This window comes from Neolamprologus multifasciatus, chromosome 3, assembly GCF_963576455.1.
Source record: "Neolamprologus multifasciatus chromosome 3, fNeoMul1.2, whole genome shotgun sequence".
NCBI classification, from domain to species: Eukaryota; Metazoa; Chordata; class Actinopteri; order Cichliformes; family Cichlidae; genus Neolamprologus; species Neolamprologus multifasciatus.
In genome coordinates, this window is record NC_140441.1 from 20,062,486 (window position 1) to 20,077,266 (window position 14,781).

Sequence of the window (14,781 nt, forward strand, 5' to 3'; positions counted from 1 at the left end):
CTGTTTTTACTAACAATAAAGACGTAAATGAATGACGGCAGTCTCTTTCTCCTTATCTGTTAAAAGCTCCACTGTATTCACTAACTATCAGCTTTTTGATGCTGGCAGGAACCTGCTACAGCTAACTGTTAAAACAGGCTGACGTCAGCACTGAGAGTAACATGAACAGTAAAGCTGTGTCCTTTAAAAATGCTGTGTGGAGCTGGTAACCAAATATCTGAGAGTTTGTTCAAACAAGCAGCCGCAGGTTCCTTCCCACATTTTATGCAATGAAGTTCATTTTAGAACCACATCTGAAATAGACACATTCAATAATAAAGACCAATCTCAGGACTTTTACTATATTCTGAAAATATCATAACTTATTACTCCAAGCAGAAACCTCCAGGACTTTTAGGAAGTCTTAAAACTGCACCTCCTCCAGTGACTTCATCTATCTTTTAAATGTAATTTGTAACTGCATCCTCCATCTCAAAGCAGTCTTACAACAATGTTGTGGCGCTCTCTGATGGACCCACGGAGTAAGCAGGACACCACACCACAAACATCCAGCAGTGGCAGTGCACAGCACCATCCATGTTTACTGGCTGCATCACACTGCATGCAGGGGAAACACCAAAAGCCACAGCAACCTTTGAGGAGAAACATGTACAGAGTTATTATATATATAATGTCCATGTTTCATATATAATAACTATGTTTTAAATCACAATGCAAACAACAGATTTTTACCAGCGCTGCAGTTTCAATCTGTTTTATAAAGACATGGAGAGTTCATTGTTTAGCACTTCTCCTTCTCCGTGCTGTCAGTTTGTCTGTTTCTTGCGCATCTTCCTCTTCTCATGTCTACATCATGTTTTGTATGGCTCATTGTACATTATGAAAGTTTCAGTGGCTATTTCTTCATATTTTGACTGCATGATTTTGTTCCAGTTTCCAGTCAGTCAAATTGTCCTTTAATGCTCCTCTGTGAGAGTACCACTGAAGCAGGGCAGCATTTCTTCTTTTGCTTCTACCTGCAGAAAGACCTCCACCACAGCATTTATGCCTCCGCATTTCATATGTGGCATTATGAATGTTAACGCTAGTAGATTTTACAAGAAGTTTCATGAATGTGATCACATCAAATGAAAAATCTTGTATCTTTTGTTTTATTGTCTTTGATTTTAAAAAGTCACTTTGGGGGGAAATGGATATGTTGTTTAAATCTTTTAATGTCCTTTTTTTTTTTTTCAAACATTTTACCTGATTGTAAAAAAGGAAAGATCTTAAAACATACATACAGAGATATAATAATCCATTAAAAAACATGTTGAAGAGCACAGTTATGTATGTCCATGTGTGACACTGTGACATGAAGGTCTCCACTGAGTTTGATCCACTTTAAATTTTGCACTGGTGTACCATTGTGATGTTTTTGGTATCCTCCAGGGGGAGCTATTTCAGCTTTCCCCGAGTGAAACCACAAAGAGACCAGATTAGGTCAGTTTTAACATCCTGTTCCCATTAAAGCAACTTAAACTTTGTTGCTCTATAATGCTACTAACTGGACATTCTGGTGAGATAGTCTCATTGCTTGAAGAAATTCTTGAATATTTACTGACTTTAGACTCTCTGCTAAATGATTGCAAAGAAAGTCTGAAGCAAAGTCTATAGACTTTGCTTCAGACTTTGCTTCAGCGATTAGTGCATCAACCGTCTCCTTATAAGGAGACGGTTGATGCACTAATCGCTGCTGTTTGCAGAAATAGCTCGGTTGACTTACAGGTCTCCATATCAACGCAACATTCACAAAGGCCAGTGGTCCACTGCCCAGCGCTGGCAGTTGTCATCACCTGGGTGGGCTGCTGTTGGACAGCCATGGCTGGAGGAGATAAATCGCAAATACAGATACAGATAACAGGATTTTTAGCTTCATGTAAATCACTATGAAGACCTCAGACCAGAGGCACATTTTATTTATGTGCAGTACAGACAAAAAAGTTCACTGTGCAAGAAACTACTAAGAATGTACATGTGTATATATATATATATACATACATCAACACCATACATAAAGGCCATACATGTGTTCTTTGCATCTTTAAAACTGGTGTCTGATAAAGTCTGTGTGGTGTCTATGTGTATAACCTTATAATAACTAAATAAGCTACCAATGAAATACTGACGTTAGTATATGTTTTATACTTTAAGAGCACAACTGAACAATAGATATGTCACTATGCAGAACTTAATGGCCACATGAGCATTTTGAGAAAGCTGTGACTGTGATTTTGCACTATATAAATAAAACTAAATTTTGCAGTAATAAAACCTGCTGTAATTGTGCACATAGGTCTGAACTTTGATGCCAAAATTCAAATTCATGGCCGATCACTTCAGAAATAGCCAGAGCAGGTGAAGTAACATCAGGCCTCTCCACAAGATGGCGTGGAGAGGCATGATGTGACTTGAGTAAAAACACAACTCAGGCAAACTGAAAGCAGCATTTTCAAAATGATACAGCATTTTGAGGAAGCCAGAAATGTAAAATGCTAGATCAAAATTATATAACATATTAAATACCAGAATAACACTGTTTCAAACACAGAAAGTAAAACAGATGTAAGCTGTCACATCTACGGTGATGGATATGGTTATTTAGCATCCAGCCTAAGTGACATGCACCATTAAGTCCGCTTATTTTGTTACTGCAGTTGAAGTATAATAATAACAATAATAATATTAATAATGTATCTATCATTGCAGCTGCACGTCTTCCTGATAACACTTATACCAAAGTATCTTGAGTTCAAAGATTACTGACTCTTTTAAGCTGCTCATTAGTATAAAATATCTGTCCTACCTTTTCTGCAGATCTCTGAGCTCTGTGTGGGAACAACTTAGTATCTAACTACAAATCAGGGAGTGAAAGAGGAATTGAAGCCTTTGAGCCTTTAATTTGAGCCTGAACAGAAACACATGGAAGACCAAAGTCAGGGGTTAAAAGTGGGACTGCATGTTTTTGTTGTTTGTTTTGTTTTGGCCACCACAAAGGAATGACGGCTGGTATCTGTAAGTTGCAGTATTTAAGCATCTAGTTAACCCTACTGAGGAGGAGCGAGGATAAAGGGGGTGACGTTTTTTAAGTGTCAGGTACACAGTGGCTGTGGTTTCATGCTCAGAGTGAGGTCACGTCAACTGAGATTCAGCAGAGATTCATTTGAATTTTAGCTGAAGTTCCTTAAATTCATTCAATGAATTCCACCTTCATACCATGTAGAAGATGAGTTTACTGGCAGTGTAGAGGATGGAAATCAGCCAGGACAACTCATGAAACATCTGCTCACATCAGGTATAATTCAGGTGTTTACATCCTCAAAGAGCAGCAGGTCAGCTGATCACAGCCTGCAAATCTACTCGAGCTCTCAGTACAAATTAATGTGAGTTATGATTTTTGATCGATTAAAACCAGTTTTTCCCCCACCTGCTAAATCCACCTAACCCCTGACTGTACACATTTTTCTGTTCAGAGGCAAAGTCCTCTAAACTGGAGGCAACAGAAAATACAAATAGATTTTTAATTTTCCTTCCTCCCCTTTATCATATTCAAGCTGAGAAAATTAGAATAAAAAAATAGACTAAAGTTTTTATTCCTATCTACTGATATTATTTATCATTATGTTGATAAAGCACAAAGTTCAGTTAGCTTTTCACCAAAAAATAGAAACATCCTCCAAAGAGCTACTCTTTACGGTACTTCAACTTCTACTGGAGTATTTTTTTAACAGTAGTGTTTGTACTTCTATTTAAGTACACAATGTAAGACCGAGTCCTTCGAAGGCCGTGAAGACCATACGTGCGACTGTTTAATTGAACGGTCCTGTTGTCTAGCAACGAAAACAGTAGCAGCTATGTCCTTGGTGGATGACTGATACAGAGAATTTGGAAAGTCCTAGCTATTTTGCTGTGACTTAATCGGCCTGAAATTGCAGCCTTCAAAGGATACAACTCCTGAATTTGGACACAGCCATGGTCCTCCAGTCCCTTTGCCTTTTCACAATTTTGTTTTCAAGCTACTACAAGTAGCAGCCATGTTCACAAAACTGGATCTCCGTAACGCCTATCACCTGGTTCTGATACGAGAGGGGGGGGGGACAGTGGAAAATGGTATTTAACACCCATCAGGGCCACTTCGAGTACTTGGTCAAGCCCTTTAGCATCACCAATTACCCAACCGTGGCCCAAGTGTTTTTGTCCCATATCCTACTCGGTGAGACGCATCATGGATGTCAGACATTGTCCAGTAGAGCATTCCTGGATCCCTCGGTTGGTAGTTCTGGATAAGACCATGCTCTGGGACTTCTATCATAGTCATCCACATAAACCCAGTCCCCAGGAGGCTCCTGTTAAGGCGGGGTTACTGTGTATGTGTTCCTCCTGGGATGTCCACCCTCTCCCTGAGGCACCTGAAGCAATAAAGCACCTGTGAATCATCTGGCAATCAGCAGACTACTATTTAAGCCGGGACCTGACCTTCAGTCTTCACTTGAGTGTGGTCTGACCGCAGCAGTATTCTCCTCGCTTGTCTGTAAGTCTTATTCCCTGTTATCATGACAAAGATTTATAACTAGATTTTACAAACTACTGTTTTCCATCTTTTTTATATATATTCGTTTAGACTACTATTAAGACTATTTACATACACTCCATGTTCTAATATGTTAATTTTTCAATATCTGTGGTGTTTTGTTTTGTTTTTTTTTTTTTTTTCAAAATAGATGATTTAAAAAGCCGTCCAGTTTAATAGCTTACTGCATCTTTTTCACTTCTTGTTAATTGTTGCATTGGGGAAAAACATTTTTATTTCACCTACTAAACCAATATTTTAAAAAAAACACAGAACATCAGCCTGGGAACTGAAAACAGAAAGTGCGATTTGGGACGGCAAACAGATTTCATTTCTGCTGAGAAACGCACAGCAAAAGGAAAACTATAAATAAGGAATAATTATCAGAAGCTTTGTGATAATGTAAGCGAATGTTTCTGTGAGCTCTTCTATCCAACGTGAAGCTTATGGAAACCCATACACCAAAAAACCCAATCACTCTAAAATCTGTGAAATCTCATTCATATAACCATAATGGGAACACAAAGAGGCATACACTAACGTGAAAACACTGTAAAAGGAAGTTAGACAATATGCTCTTGCCCACATAGCCACATTAAATGTCACCAAGTTTTAACAACAGTCCTTGTCATGTTTCCAAAGGAGTTCGGTGAGACACACAAACAGGTAGGCCTGCAAAAAAATCTAACTTTAATTCTTTCACATAATACATTTAAGTTTCATTCCCTGACTATACTGACACGCGTTTAGATCTTGCAGTGATAAATACGTTTTAAATGAAACTTTTCTTTGGTGAGCTGGTCCTTCAACAAATATCTTTTCTTTTGCTACGTAACTGAGAAATAGAGACGACTGGTGGAGGAATATCATGTGGCTCTCTTTGTGTCTTCGTATGTTTGATTTCTATCCAGGCATAATGCCAGACAGCAACAGGTCACAACACATCTGCAGGCCTTGGGCAATAATATTAAGTAAGAGAGTAATTTGAAACATGTTTGCACATCTGCAGCTGCTGCATGGTGTCATTTATGACTAAAAATATCACTGCCTTCCTTCAGATTGTACCTTGGTGATTTTCGATATCATATTCGTTGCTCAAGGTATAGTTGGTAAGTGAGAGATGCATCTACTGATGTTTGAATTAATTTTATATGCCGGAAACAAAGTTTGAAAGATCAAATAATCAAAGGCGTTTAATAAAGACACTCATCTTTATCTTTATTCTTGTGCCCTGTAGGATTGGTGTACAGCACCGACTGTCCGAGGCAGCCCTTCATCCCCGTCTATATGTGTTTTTTCATACTCATACCCATCTTGTTGGCACTGAGCTGGTGCTACAACTGTTGCAACATCGTTTTGTGCTCTGTGGCCATCATCTTCTATGTTTGCTGGTTCATCACAGGTGAGCTTTGAGAGCTGAATCCAGTTTCTTAACAGCAAAAGTCAGCTGATTTTAGAAATATTACAGACAGCCCGCACAAGCAAAGCAGATTTGTTTTTAATTTCCCAACCAAGTTAGATGAGTAGCAAAGCAAAACAAAAGAGCAAAAGAGTAGCTGATGTTGCAAATCTAAAATAAAAACTAGAGCTAATAATACGATTAAGTAACCATCCATCAGTGCATGTGGAGAAAATAAGATTAACTTGCTGAGAGCCAGACAAACATATTTTGATATTTAGATTTTTGAGGGTAATGTAAGTATTGTGTTTGAAAGAAACATGTTCCATCATTTTTTTTTTTATTGTCATTTATTTGTTCCTTATCTTCTTTAGACGTGTGATGCATCAGGTCTTGTTTGATCACAGAAGGATGTAACGTAACGATATATTGCACCAGCCTGTAAAATCAATGATCTTTCCATGGTCTTACAGACCGAGGAAGCCTTATTGCATTCTGTTTAAAAGAGTTCCCGCTTTCTAGAGAGCCTAATCTTCAAGAATCTGCCTAAACCAGTAAATTCATATCTTAGGTAGCCTGAGGTAGCAATGCTGTGACCACACACATGCTGAAGAATGGTTTCAGTTTTAATAATACCTTCAGAAATGAGCACCTCCCTCTGGTTTGTGTGCTCTGATTTTTTATTTCCTTAAACCTGGTTGTCTGTTTTCTGTGAGATGTAATCAGACGACCACATGTTTTTGGCGGCTGTGTTGTTTTCATGTTTCGTGCTATGTAAATAAAAAAAATTGAAGGTAATTTCAGTAGAGTTGAAACTGAACTGATAAAGACAGTTTCTGCAATAGAATCATGACAGCTGTGGCCATGAAATGTGGAAGCTGCAAAGTCCATGTGCTCTGTTAGCACAACCCGCACAAATGTGGTATCAACAGAAAGTCCTGAATGTCCCCATGACGGTACAGTAGTACTCATATTGACTGCATGAATGGGTATGTGACATAGAGGTCTCAGACTCGTGTCTCTGACAGAGAATAAAAATTAATTGTTGAATCTTATATTATTGTTTCCCTTTGTTTACTGGAAGTGTAAGACATGCTTATTCAAAAGAAATTTAAAGAGGAGATATTTCCTTATTTTATTTCATTTTATTTCAAGTACGTGAAAACATCAGCTCTGAACAGATCTGTTGACTTACATTTAATAACTGGTTCACTGATTTAAAAGTTAAAATAGATCATTCATAACAGAGAAATAAAGAGGGGTTTTCGGCCCCTCTCATGTGGCCAGAAATGAATTTGTGCAGCTTTAAACACCAAAGCAAAAAAATAATGAGTTAGCACATTTGAGAAGCTGTTAATGTTGTGGAACAAGTTGCTTTTCTCGTAGCATAAGAATTAATGCATTACAGCACTACTTTCTTATTGAGCAAGCACCTCTGAGTCTTTCTCTTTTTATATATATTTCTCCAGGTAATGTGATGATCTACTCCATTTACGAACCAAACTACAATAAAAACACAACAGAAGCTGATCCATACTGCAACAAGACGCTCTACCTGTTTGCATTTTGGAGCAACAACCTGACCTACATCCTGTTAGGTGCGCTCTTCTTGTCCTATTGCTGTCGTAAGCAACGAGAGGCTGATGATGATAACGACACTCAGAGACTGCTGCGGGGATGAAAAGAAAACTAATAAATAAAAAATGAAGCTTTGAACATACATGTTTAGTGGAAATTGTTTAATCTTTTTTAATTATTTTCACAGCAGATTCCTGTTCTCTAAACATTTGACTGGTTGTTTTTAATAATATATATAATGTTAGGAAAAATAATGAACAATATTTAAAATAGCTCAAAACAGAATATTTATTGGACAGAGCTGTTTAGTCAGAGGGTAAATTGGTTGTGTATCAAAATGCTTGTTTACTTTCTGAATGTTCATGTGCAAAAGTCTTTAGCCACCCATCATTTCTTCATATTTTGCTTCCAAGCAACCAGAGTTTTTTTTTTGTTTGTTTTTAAAGTGGTCTTGAGCAGTAGAGTCGTGGCCAAATGCTGCTTCAGTTTTTATGATGGCAATTTGCATATACTTTCGAATGTTATGAAGAGTGATTAGATGAATTGCAAAGTTCATCTCTGCCATGAAAATGAACTTAATCCCAAAAAACCCACTTCCACTGCATTTCATCGCTGGCCTAAAAGTAGACCACTTCAATAATCTTCTCGGTAGCACAGGAAAGAAGGTTGATGAGCACAAGGCTGGAGATCATTATGTCATGCTGATTGAGTTGGACTAGCAGACTGGATGTGTTAAAAGGGGATGCTTGAAATCATTCTTCTTATGCGGCCATCATTGCGTTGCATAAAAAGGGCTTGACAGGCAAGGATGTTGTTGCTACTAAGATTGCACCTAAATTAACCATTTGTCAGATCATCAAGAACTTCAGGAAAACCGGTTTAATTGTTGTGAAAAAGGCTTCAGGTCACCCAAGAAAGTCCAGCAAGCACCAGGATCGTCAGCTGTGGGACCAGTGCCACCAGTGCAGCGGCGGCTCAGGCGTGGCAGCAGGCAGGTCTGAGTGCATCTGCACACATCTCAACATTATTGAAGCAGTGTGAGATCAGTTTGACACAGAACAGAAGGCAGAAACATCCAAAGAGGAGCTTTGAATGTCCTTCAAGATGTCTGGAGAACTATTCCTGAAGATTTCTTACAGAAATGACGAGAAAGTTTGTCATATTTGTGATTAAGGATTAAATGCAGTCACAGCAAATATGGACTTCCAAGCTTGTTAGTAACTGTAGAAACGCTATTTTTCTTTATATGCTGCATTTCCACGGTATGTTTGTACAGTTAAAAATCTTTCCACCTATTTCCAAAATATAAAGAAATCAGGGGTTGCTGCACAGTATTGTATTCTAAAGAAATCCCTCTGAAACAGTGTTCATTTAGAAGTTTCCAATCCATGGTGGGTTTTTTGTTTTGTTTCATGATGAGAAAATAATATTGTGGAAAAAAGCCTACTGCATTTTTTATTTTTTGTCCAGTACATTTTCACACTGAAACATGGATCAGCACAACCACGTGAGACTGAGAACTGAAAACAGGAATTTTGCATTTTGAAAAAACTCAAAACTCTTATGCGGCTAAAACAAACACAAAAACACCTCAGAGAAGAGTCATTAAAAATGAGAGGAAAACAAAAACAGGTTTTTTGTTTTTTAAAGTTCAGGTTGTTTCACATGTGCCATGGGAAAGTTACCAGAGAAGGTGCAGAAGCTGAATAAACTATTTAATGTAAATGTTTTCTGTATATATAACGGGAAGCTTAAGGAGGCTGTCCATCATAACTGTAGCTTTTTCACTTCCACTCCTGTATCACCTAAAATGCTTTCAGTTTTTTAGACCTGCGTACTTTATCTCAGGAAGTCCCAGCACTTCATCCTCTTTTTGCAAATATGAGAATAAAGAAGCATAAAGTACAAAAATGAGTTGTGAAATTGTTTTTCAAAGATGTTGACAAAAACTATACCCTGAAATACCTCATAATCCAATCTTAATAACAAAATATATTACATAGTAAGACAATTAGTGTGGAAGCCCAATTAAAAAAAACCCCACTGTGACAATCTCTGAAGATGGGGGATGTGAAATGGTTGTAATTCTTAACTAAATCATACAAAGTTTTTGTGAAACCCCTTAAAGCTAAAAATCTGTACTTCAGTCAAATATTGATTGTTTGATTTACAGTCCACTATGGTGGTGTACGGAGGCAAAACTACAAAAATGGTGTCCTAAACATTATGGATGGCACTGTATCTCAGGTTCTCCTACTTTGATCACCAGTTTATTAGGTAGACATGTTCAAGTTTTCATTAATACAAATATGCAATCGTTCGATCACGTCAGCCACTCGGTGCATTTCAGCATGTTGTCGTGGTCAAGCTGATCTACAGAATTTCAAATCTGGCATCAGAATGGAGAAGAAAGGTAATTTAAGGGACTTTGAATGCTTTTTACTGCTAAATGGGCTGGTATCACAGTTTGGCACAGGCAGATTGTATGGAGTGACGAAGAGGACCCAAAATGCAGACACGAATGGACGTGGAATAAAACTTGAATGTTAACATAAAGCGAGCCGTTTATTAAGGCAGGTAAAATATTACAAAACAAAACGGAGAGATGAAGCTAAACGATACCCTAAATTGTGGAAACTAAAAATAAACTTAAAAAAAATCAAAACATGAAACCTGACATGGACAAAAAAGATACCTGGACCGTGGAAACATAGCAGAAAGGACCACAGATGACCTGACAATGAACAAAAAGAAACACACAGACTAAATACACACGAGGGTGGTTAGGGGAAGTGGAAACACATGGGAAAACTGCTAACACTAAGCTGACATAACGAGACGAAGGAAGCAAAGCCGACTACACTGACATAGGACACAGACCTTCAAAATAAAACAGGAAACATGAGACGCAGACATGGCAATACGAACTTGACAACATAAGACACGCAGCATGAAACACATAAAGGGTGAGGGGGAACTTAAATTTAGGGGTAGAAAACCACAAAGGGAATCTAATAAACAAATGAACTTAGCTAAGCTAAAAAACTTTAACATAAACATCAACATAAATAAACTAAGACTTAAAACGCTGGGTCAACAGACCCATTAACGTGACAGCTGGTCTGAGTATTTTTTTTTTTTTTTTTAAATGCTCATCTACTGAGATTTTCACACAGGCATCTCTATGGTCAGATGGACAGAAAATATCCTTTGAGCAGCAGTTTTCTAGGCAGAAGTAATTCAAATAACCGCTTGTTAACAACCACGCTATGTAGAAGAGCATCTCTGAACACATGACAGGTCAAACCTTGAAGCAGTAGAAGCAAAAATTGAGGCTACAAAATTGAATTGTCAAATGGTCTAATGTGTCGTGATTTCTGCTGCAACATTTAGAAGATATGTTCAAAATTTGACATAAACAAGATGAAAGCACTGATACACCCTGCCTTATATTAACAGTTAATGCTAGTGGTTGTGGTTTTATGATGTGGGGGATATTGGCATAATTTGGGTCACTTAGTACTAATAAGCATAATTTAAAAGCCACAGCCTACCTGAGTGTTGTTGCTGATCATGTCCCTTTATGGTCACAGTGGTCCCATCTTCTGACGACTGTTTTCAGCAGGATGACAAATGGGATCATCTCAAACCGGTTTCTTGAACATGACAGTGAGTTTGTTGTATTCAAATGGCCTCCACAATCACCAGATCTCATTACTATAAAACAGCTTCAGGATGTGATAGAACAAAATATTTTATCATGAATGAGCAACTGAAAAAGCTGCAGCAACTGTGTGATGTTAATATGGACCAAAATCTCTGAAGACCAGCAATTTGTTCAATCTGCTGCCTTCACACTAAAGTGGCATCTGTGACAGCGTGGTTGATATATGAAGGCCATTGCATGCTTTCCAGGAGGTCATCATGTAGAACAACTGTCCCTCACATTCATGTGTCATGTTGCTGCTGGTGATAAATGTCATATTTGTTTTATGGTCTCTAAGATCTTTATGTTGTACAGCACTTCACAGTCTATCAGGGAAAGTAATGGATAGTTGAGACTAAAAATATCCCAAACTGTGTTTATTATGTATCTTTTAACACAGAAACTTTATAATTTACATAGAAAATACAAAAGTAATATGTTAATATTGTATGTTTAAAATGTAACTCCTTCTCACAACCATACTGTAATATGAAAAGGATATTGCTTATAATACTTTCACTCTTTATGCAATGTTACATTTTCTAAAGAGTCAAGGCCGTCAGTTTGATTGATGGTTTAGGCCACAATGTCAGCATGATTTGCGAGAAAGGACATCCAGTGCTTTTGAATGAACGGGCTTAAAGAGGAGGGTGAAGCTGGAGGGGCTCAAATGACCATTGCCCTCTGTGTCCACTTTTCCCATCAACACGTAGTTACGGCCTGGACAAGAGACAATGAAGAAAAAAATACCAGAGCAAGTTGTTATCATTTACATCAGAGCAGCTGGTGATTTTTAAAGGGAAACGTTTAAAGGAACAACACTGAAAATGAACAATTCCTGTTAAATAACATTATACCAATCCTAAACTCTGTTTTACTCCTATTCTTTATGTAGTGGTTATTTATTAATCCCAGAGGCAACAATGATATATGCTGCAATATGACACCTCTATATGGTTTTATTATCTACATTATTGCCTTTAATCGATGACTTTTATTGGTCAAAATCATATCATCTGCATACAGTTTGACATTGAACTGGATTTTAGCACTGGTAGTACCCTAAACTTAGAAAGCCATCATTAAGAGATTCCAGTTTGTACACAATATTTACAGACATTTGACAACCTGCCCTAACTGTATTATGTGGCAATATTTCTGTAAGATGGAAAGAAAGAAAACTGTCTCATTTTTTACCTTTGATTAGCCCTGGGCATTTCTTGCAGGTAGAAGTCAGTGTGACTGCTTTGGCGGGTCCTGATTTGGTGAAGGTGAGGCTTCCTGTCTTATATGCCTTGATCAGTGACACCTCGATGGTTGCTGAGCCCCTTGGACCAGGATCTATAAATGTAACCTTACCCGTAATCACTAAAATAAAGAAAAAAGAAAGATGTGGTCACTAAGGGAAACAATTTAAGATTTTTTTTTAACTGTTATTAAGTTATCATTGAAAGCTGTTTAGACTTCTTTAAACTTTGGTCAAACATTTAAGACTTTCCGAGTGATTATCTGAGGAATCTGCTTATGAGTGAAATATCCATTGCTAAAAAGCCACCCTAAAGTGGTCGCTACTAATTTGAAGATTGGTGGTTTGACCTCTGGGTGCCCCAGTCTTCATGCCAAAGACTGGGAAAGACACTAACCATAAGTTGCTCTCAGATGTATTCGTCTGAGTGTAAATGTGTCTGAATGTTAGAAAGCACTTAGTTGTAGAGTGGGCTAGAATCACAAAAAAGGCATGTTTCACTGGGGAGAAAATGTGTAGAACCAAGTGACATTTTGTAAGTGTAAAGGTGTGAAAATAGATGAAGAGGAGTTCTGCAAAGCCCAGACTGCGGCTTGTTTTGTAGCTCACCAAAGTCATGAGGGCAGAAGCTGGTTTGGAGGGTTCCAGTCCGCTTACAGGGTTGTGTACACAGTGGGTTCAGTGGTAAAGCTGTAGGAAAAACATGCGGCAACAAACACTTTCTAGTACAAGTAAACACGAATACATACATGGGGGTAAAAAGCAGGTTAAAAAGTCAACACTCATTTTATTGTACTTACGCTTCTTGCTCACATCGGGTTTCTTGGTCACTGCTTTGGTTACTCCTGGTTTAGATGATGCTGTGGGTTTCATCTTAGGTTTGACTGTTGGTTTAACTCCTGCCTTAGTGGTTGGCTTCACAGGTTTCACTTTGGGTTTTATAGTGGGCTTAGGTGTGGGTTTAACCTTGACTCTTGGTTTAAGAGTTGGTTTAATGACCTTAGGTTTAGGTGTAGGTTTAGGTTTGAGCTTTGGTGTAGGCTTAATTTCAGGTTTAGGTTTAGGTGTAGGTTTAGGTTTAGATGTGGGTTTGATGTTAGTAGTAGTCGGTCTGTTTAGTGGAGGTTTCTTTACTAGCGGTGGCCTTCCTGGTTGCCTTTTGGGTGGTTTGGGGGTGGGTTTGGACTTGGGGCTTGGTCTGAGTTTGGGAACTGGTTTGGGAGTGGGTTTGGGCTTGGGGCTTGGTCTGAGTTTGGGAACTGGTTTGGGAGTGGGTTTGGGGCTTGGTCTGAGTTTGGGAACTGGTTTGGGAGTGGGTTTGGGCTTGGGGCTTGGTCTGAGTTTGGGAACTGGTTTGGGAGTGGGTTTGGGAGTTGGTCTGAGTTTGGGAACTGGTTTGGGAGTGGGTTTGGGCTTGGGAGTTGGTCTGAGTTTGGGAACTGGTTTGGGAGTGGGTTTGGGCTTGGGGCTTGGTCTGAGTTTGGGAACTGGTTTGGGGGTGAGTTTGGTGGGTGTTTTTGTCGTGGAGGTTATCTGAGGTCTGTGGATAAAGTCTCCTCCTGCAGTGGGTGTGCGGGACCCACGAGGTACGCTGGAGTAGTGGGCCATGAAACCATCTGAGGTCACACTGAGGTCAGACACAAACTGGAGAAGCAGCTCATTCCCATTTGTCACTATAGTGCTATGAAAGGAACAGGGAAAGTAGAAAGAAAGGATGAAGCGACAGACACGTGGAAGAAACGTGACGTGACAGTATAAACACGTCAGCAAAGCTCTGCTGTAAGATACGTATACATGTATTTAGCTTAATTCAAAGTAGCTTATATCTCAACAGTATCTCACCCTGGTGATGTGTCTCCGCAGAATTTCCCTATCCTCCTCGAGTCATCCGTTTCTCCCCCATTAAATAAGGCCACATAGTCATAACGACAATACATGTCAGGCTCCAGATCCAGTTTCTCAAACTGTACCTCAATCACCTGGAAAATAGGTGGAAACAGAAAGCTATGAAAGTCTTGGCAGGGCATGGCGCTAGCACATGTTTACTTCTGACTAATTTTCATGAGCCATGTACAGTGCAGCCATCAGGAGGTGGTGGTGGAGTTCTGAAACACAGAGGTGCATTTACTCCCTCTCTTGCCCTTGCTTCCTTCCCTCCTTCTTTTAGTTCAGTCTCTTGGCACACATGATCATGCCTGCAGGGACTCAAAGAGGTCTTTCATTTTAACTTCGGCACAAGGCCG

General features: G+C 38.8%; 2 protein-coding genes across 3 annotated transcripts in view; one reads left to right on the forward strand and one right to left on the reverse strand.

Moving 5' to 3' along the window:
* pcolceb (procollagen C-endopeptidase enhancer b) overlaps positions 1–14,781 on the reverse strand; it is a 50,241-nt gene that overhangs the window by 28,743 nt on the left and 6,717 nt on the right. The window contains exons 5-11 of the mRNA XM_085141413.1: positions 14,381–14,517; positions 13,339–14,219; positions 13,148–13,228; positions 12,490–12,660; positions 2,846–12,012; positions 1,766–1,864; positions 487–632 (exon numbers count right to left, since the gene is read on the reverse strand). Of these exons, the coding sequence (XP_084997539.1) occupies positions 11,882–12,012; positions 12,490–12,660; positions 13,148–13,228; positions 13,339–14,219; positions 14,381–14,517 (1,401 nt within the window). The 3' untranslated portion in view covers positions 487–632; positions 1,766–1,864; positions 2,846–11,881. The remainder of the gene's footprint in view (positions 1–486; positions 633–1,765; positions 1,865–2,845; positions 12,013–12,489; positions 12,661–13,147; positions 13,229–13,338; positions 14,220–14,380; positions 14,518–14,781) is intronic.
* Positions 4,487–7,728, forward strand: LOC146521953 (transmembrane protein 272-like). 2 transcript variants are annotated; one of them, XM_085141448.1, is made up of 6 exons: positions 4,497–4,570; positions 5,252–5,275; positions 5,521–5,580; positions 5,668–5,718; positions 5,847–6,011; positions 7,478–7,728. In XM_085141448.1, the coding sequence occupies exons 3-6, from the start codon at positions 5,526–5,528 to the stop codon at positions 7,687–7,689; spliced, it is 483 nt and encodes a 160-aa protein (XP_084997574.1). In that variant the 5' UTR covers positions 4,497–4,570; positions 5,252–5,275; positions 5,521–5,525; the 3' UTR covers positions 7,690–7,728. The 2 variants fall into 2 exon arrangements, with proteins under 2 accessions (XP_084997581.1, XP_084997574.1); XM_085141455.1 differs by lacking the exon at positions 5,252–5,275 and having other exon boundaries at positions 4,487–4,570.

Bases quoted from the DNA above. Each gene is read 5' to 3' on its own strand.
- LOC146521953 (XM_085141455.1), top strand. From the start codon at position 5,526: ATGCCAGACAGCAACAGGTCACAACACATCTGCAGGCCTTGGGCAATA. The intron at 5,719-5,846 runs GTAAGTGAGAGA...TGTGCCCTGTAG, and splicing joins CGTTGCTCAAGGTATAGTTG to GATTGGTGTACAGCACCGAC. The intron at 6,012-7,477 runs GTGAGCTTTGAG...ATATTTCTCCAG, and splicing joins TGTTTGCTGGTTCATCACAG to GTAATGTGATGATCTACTCC.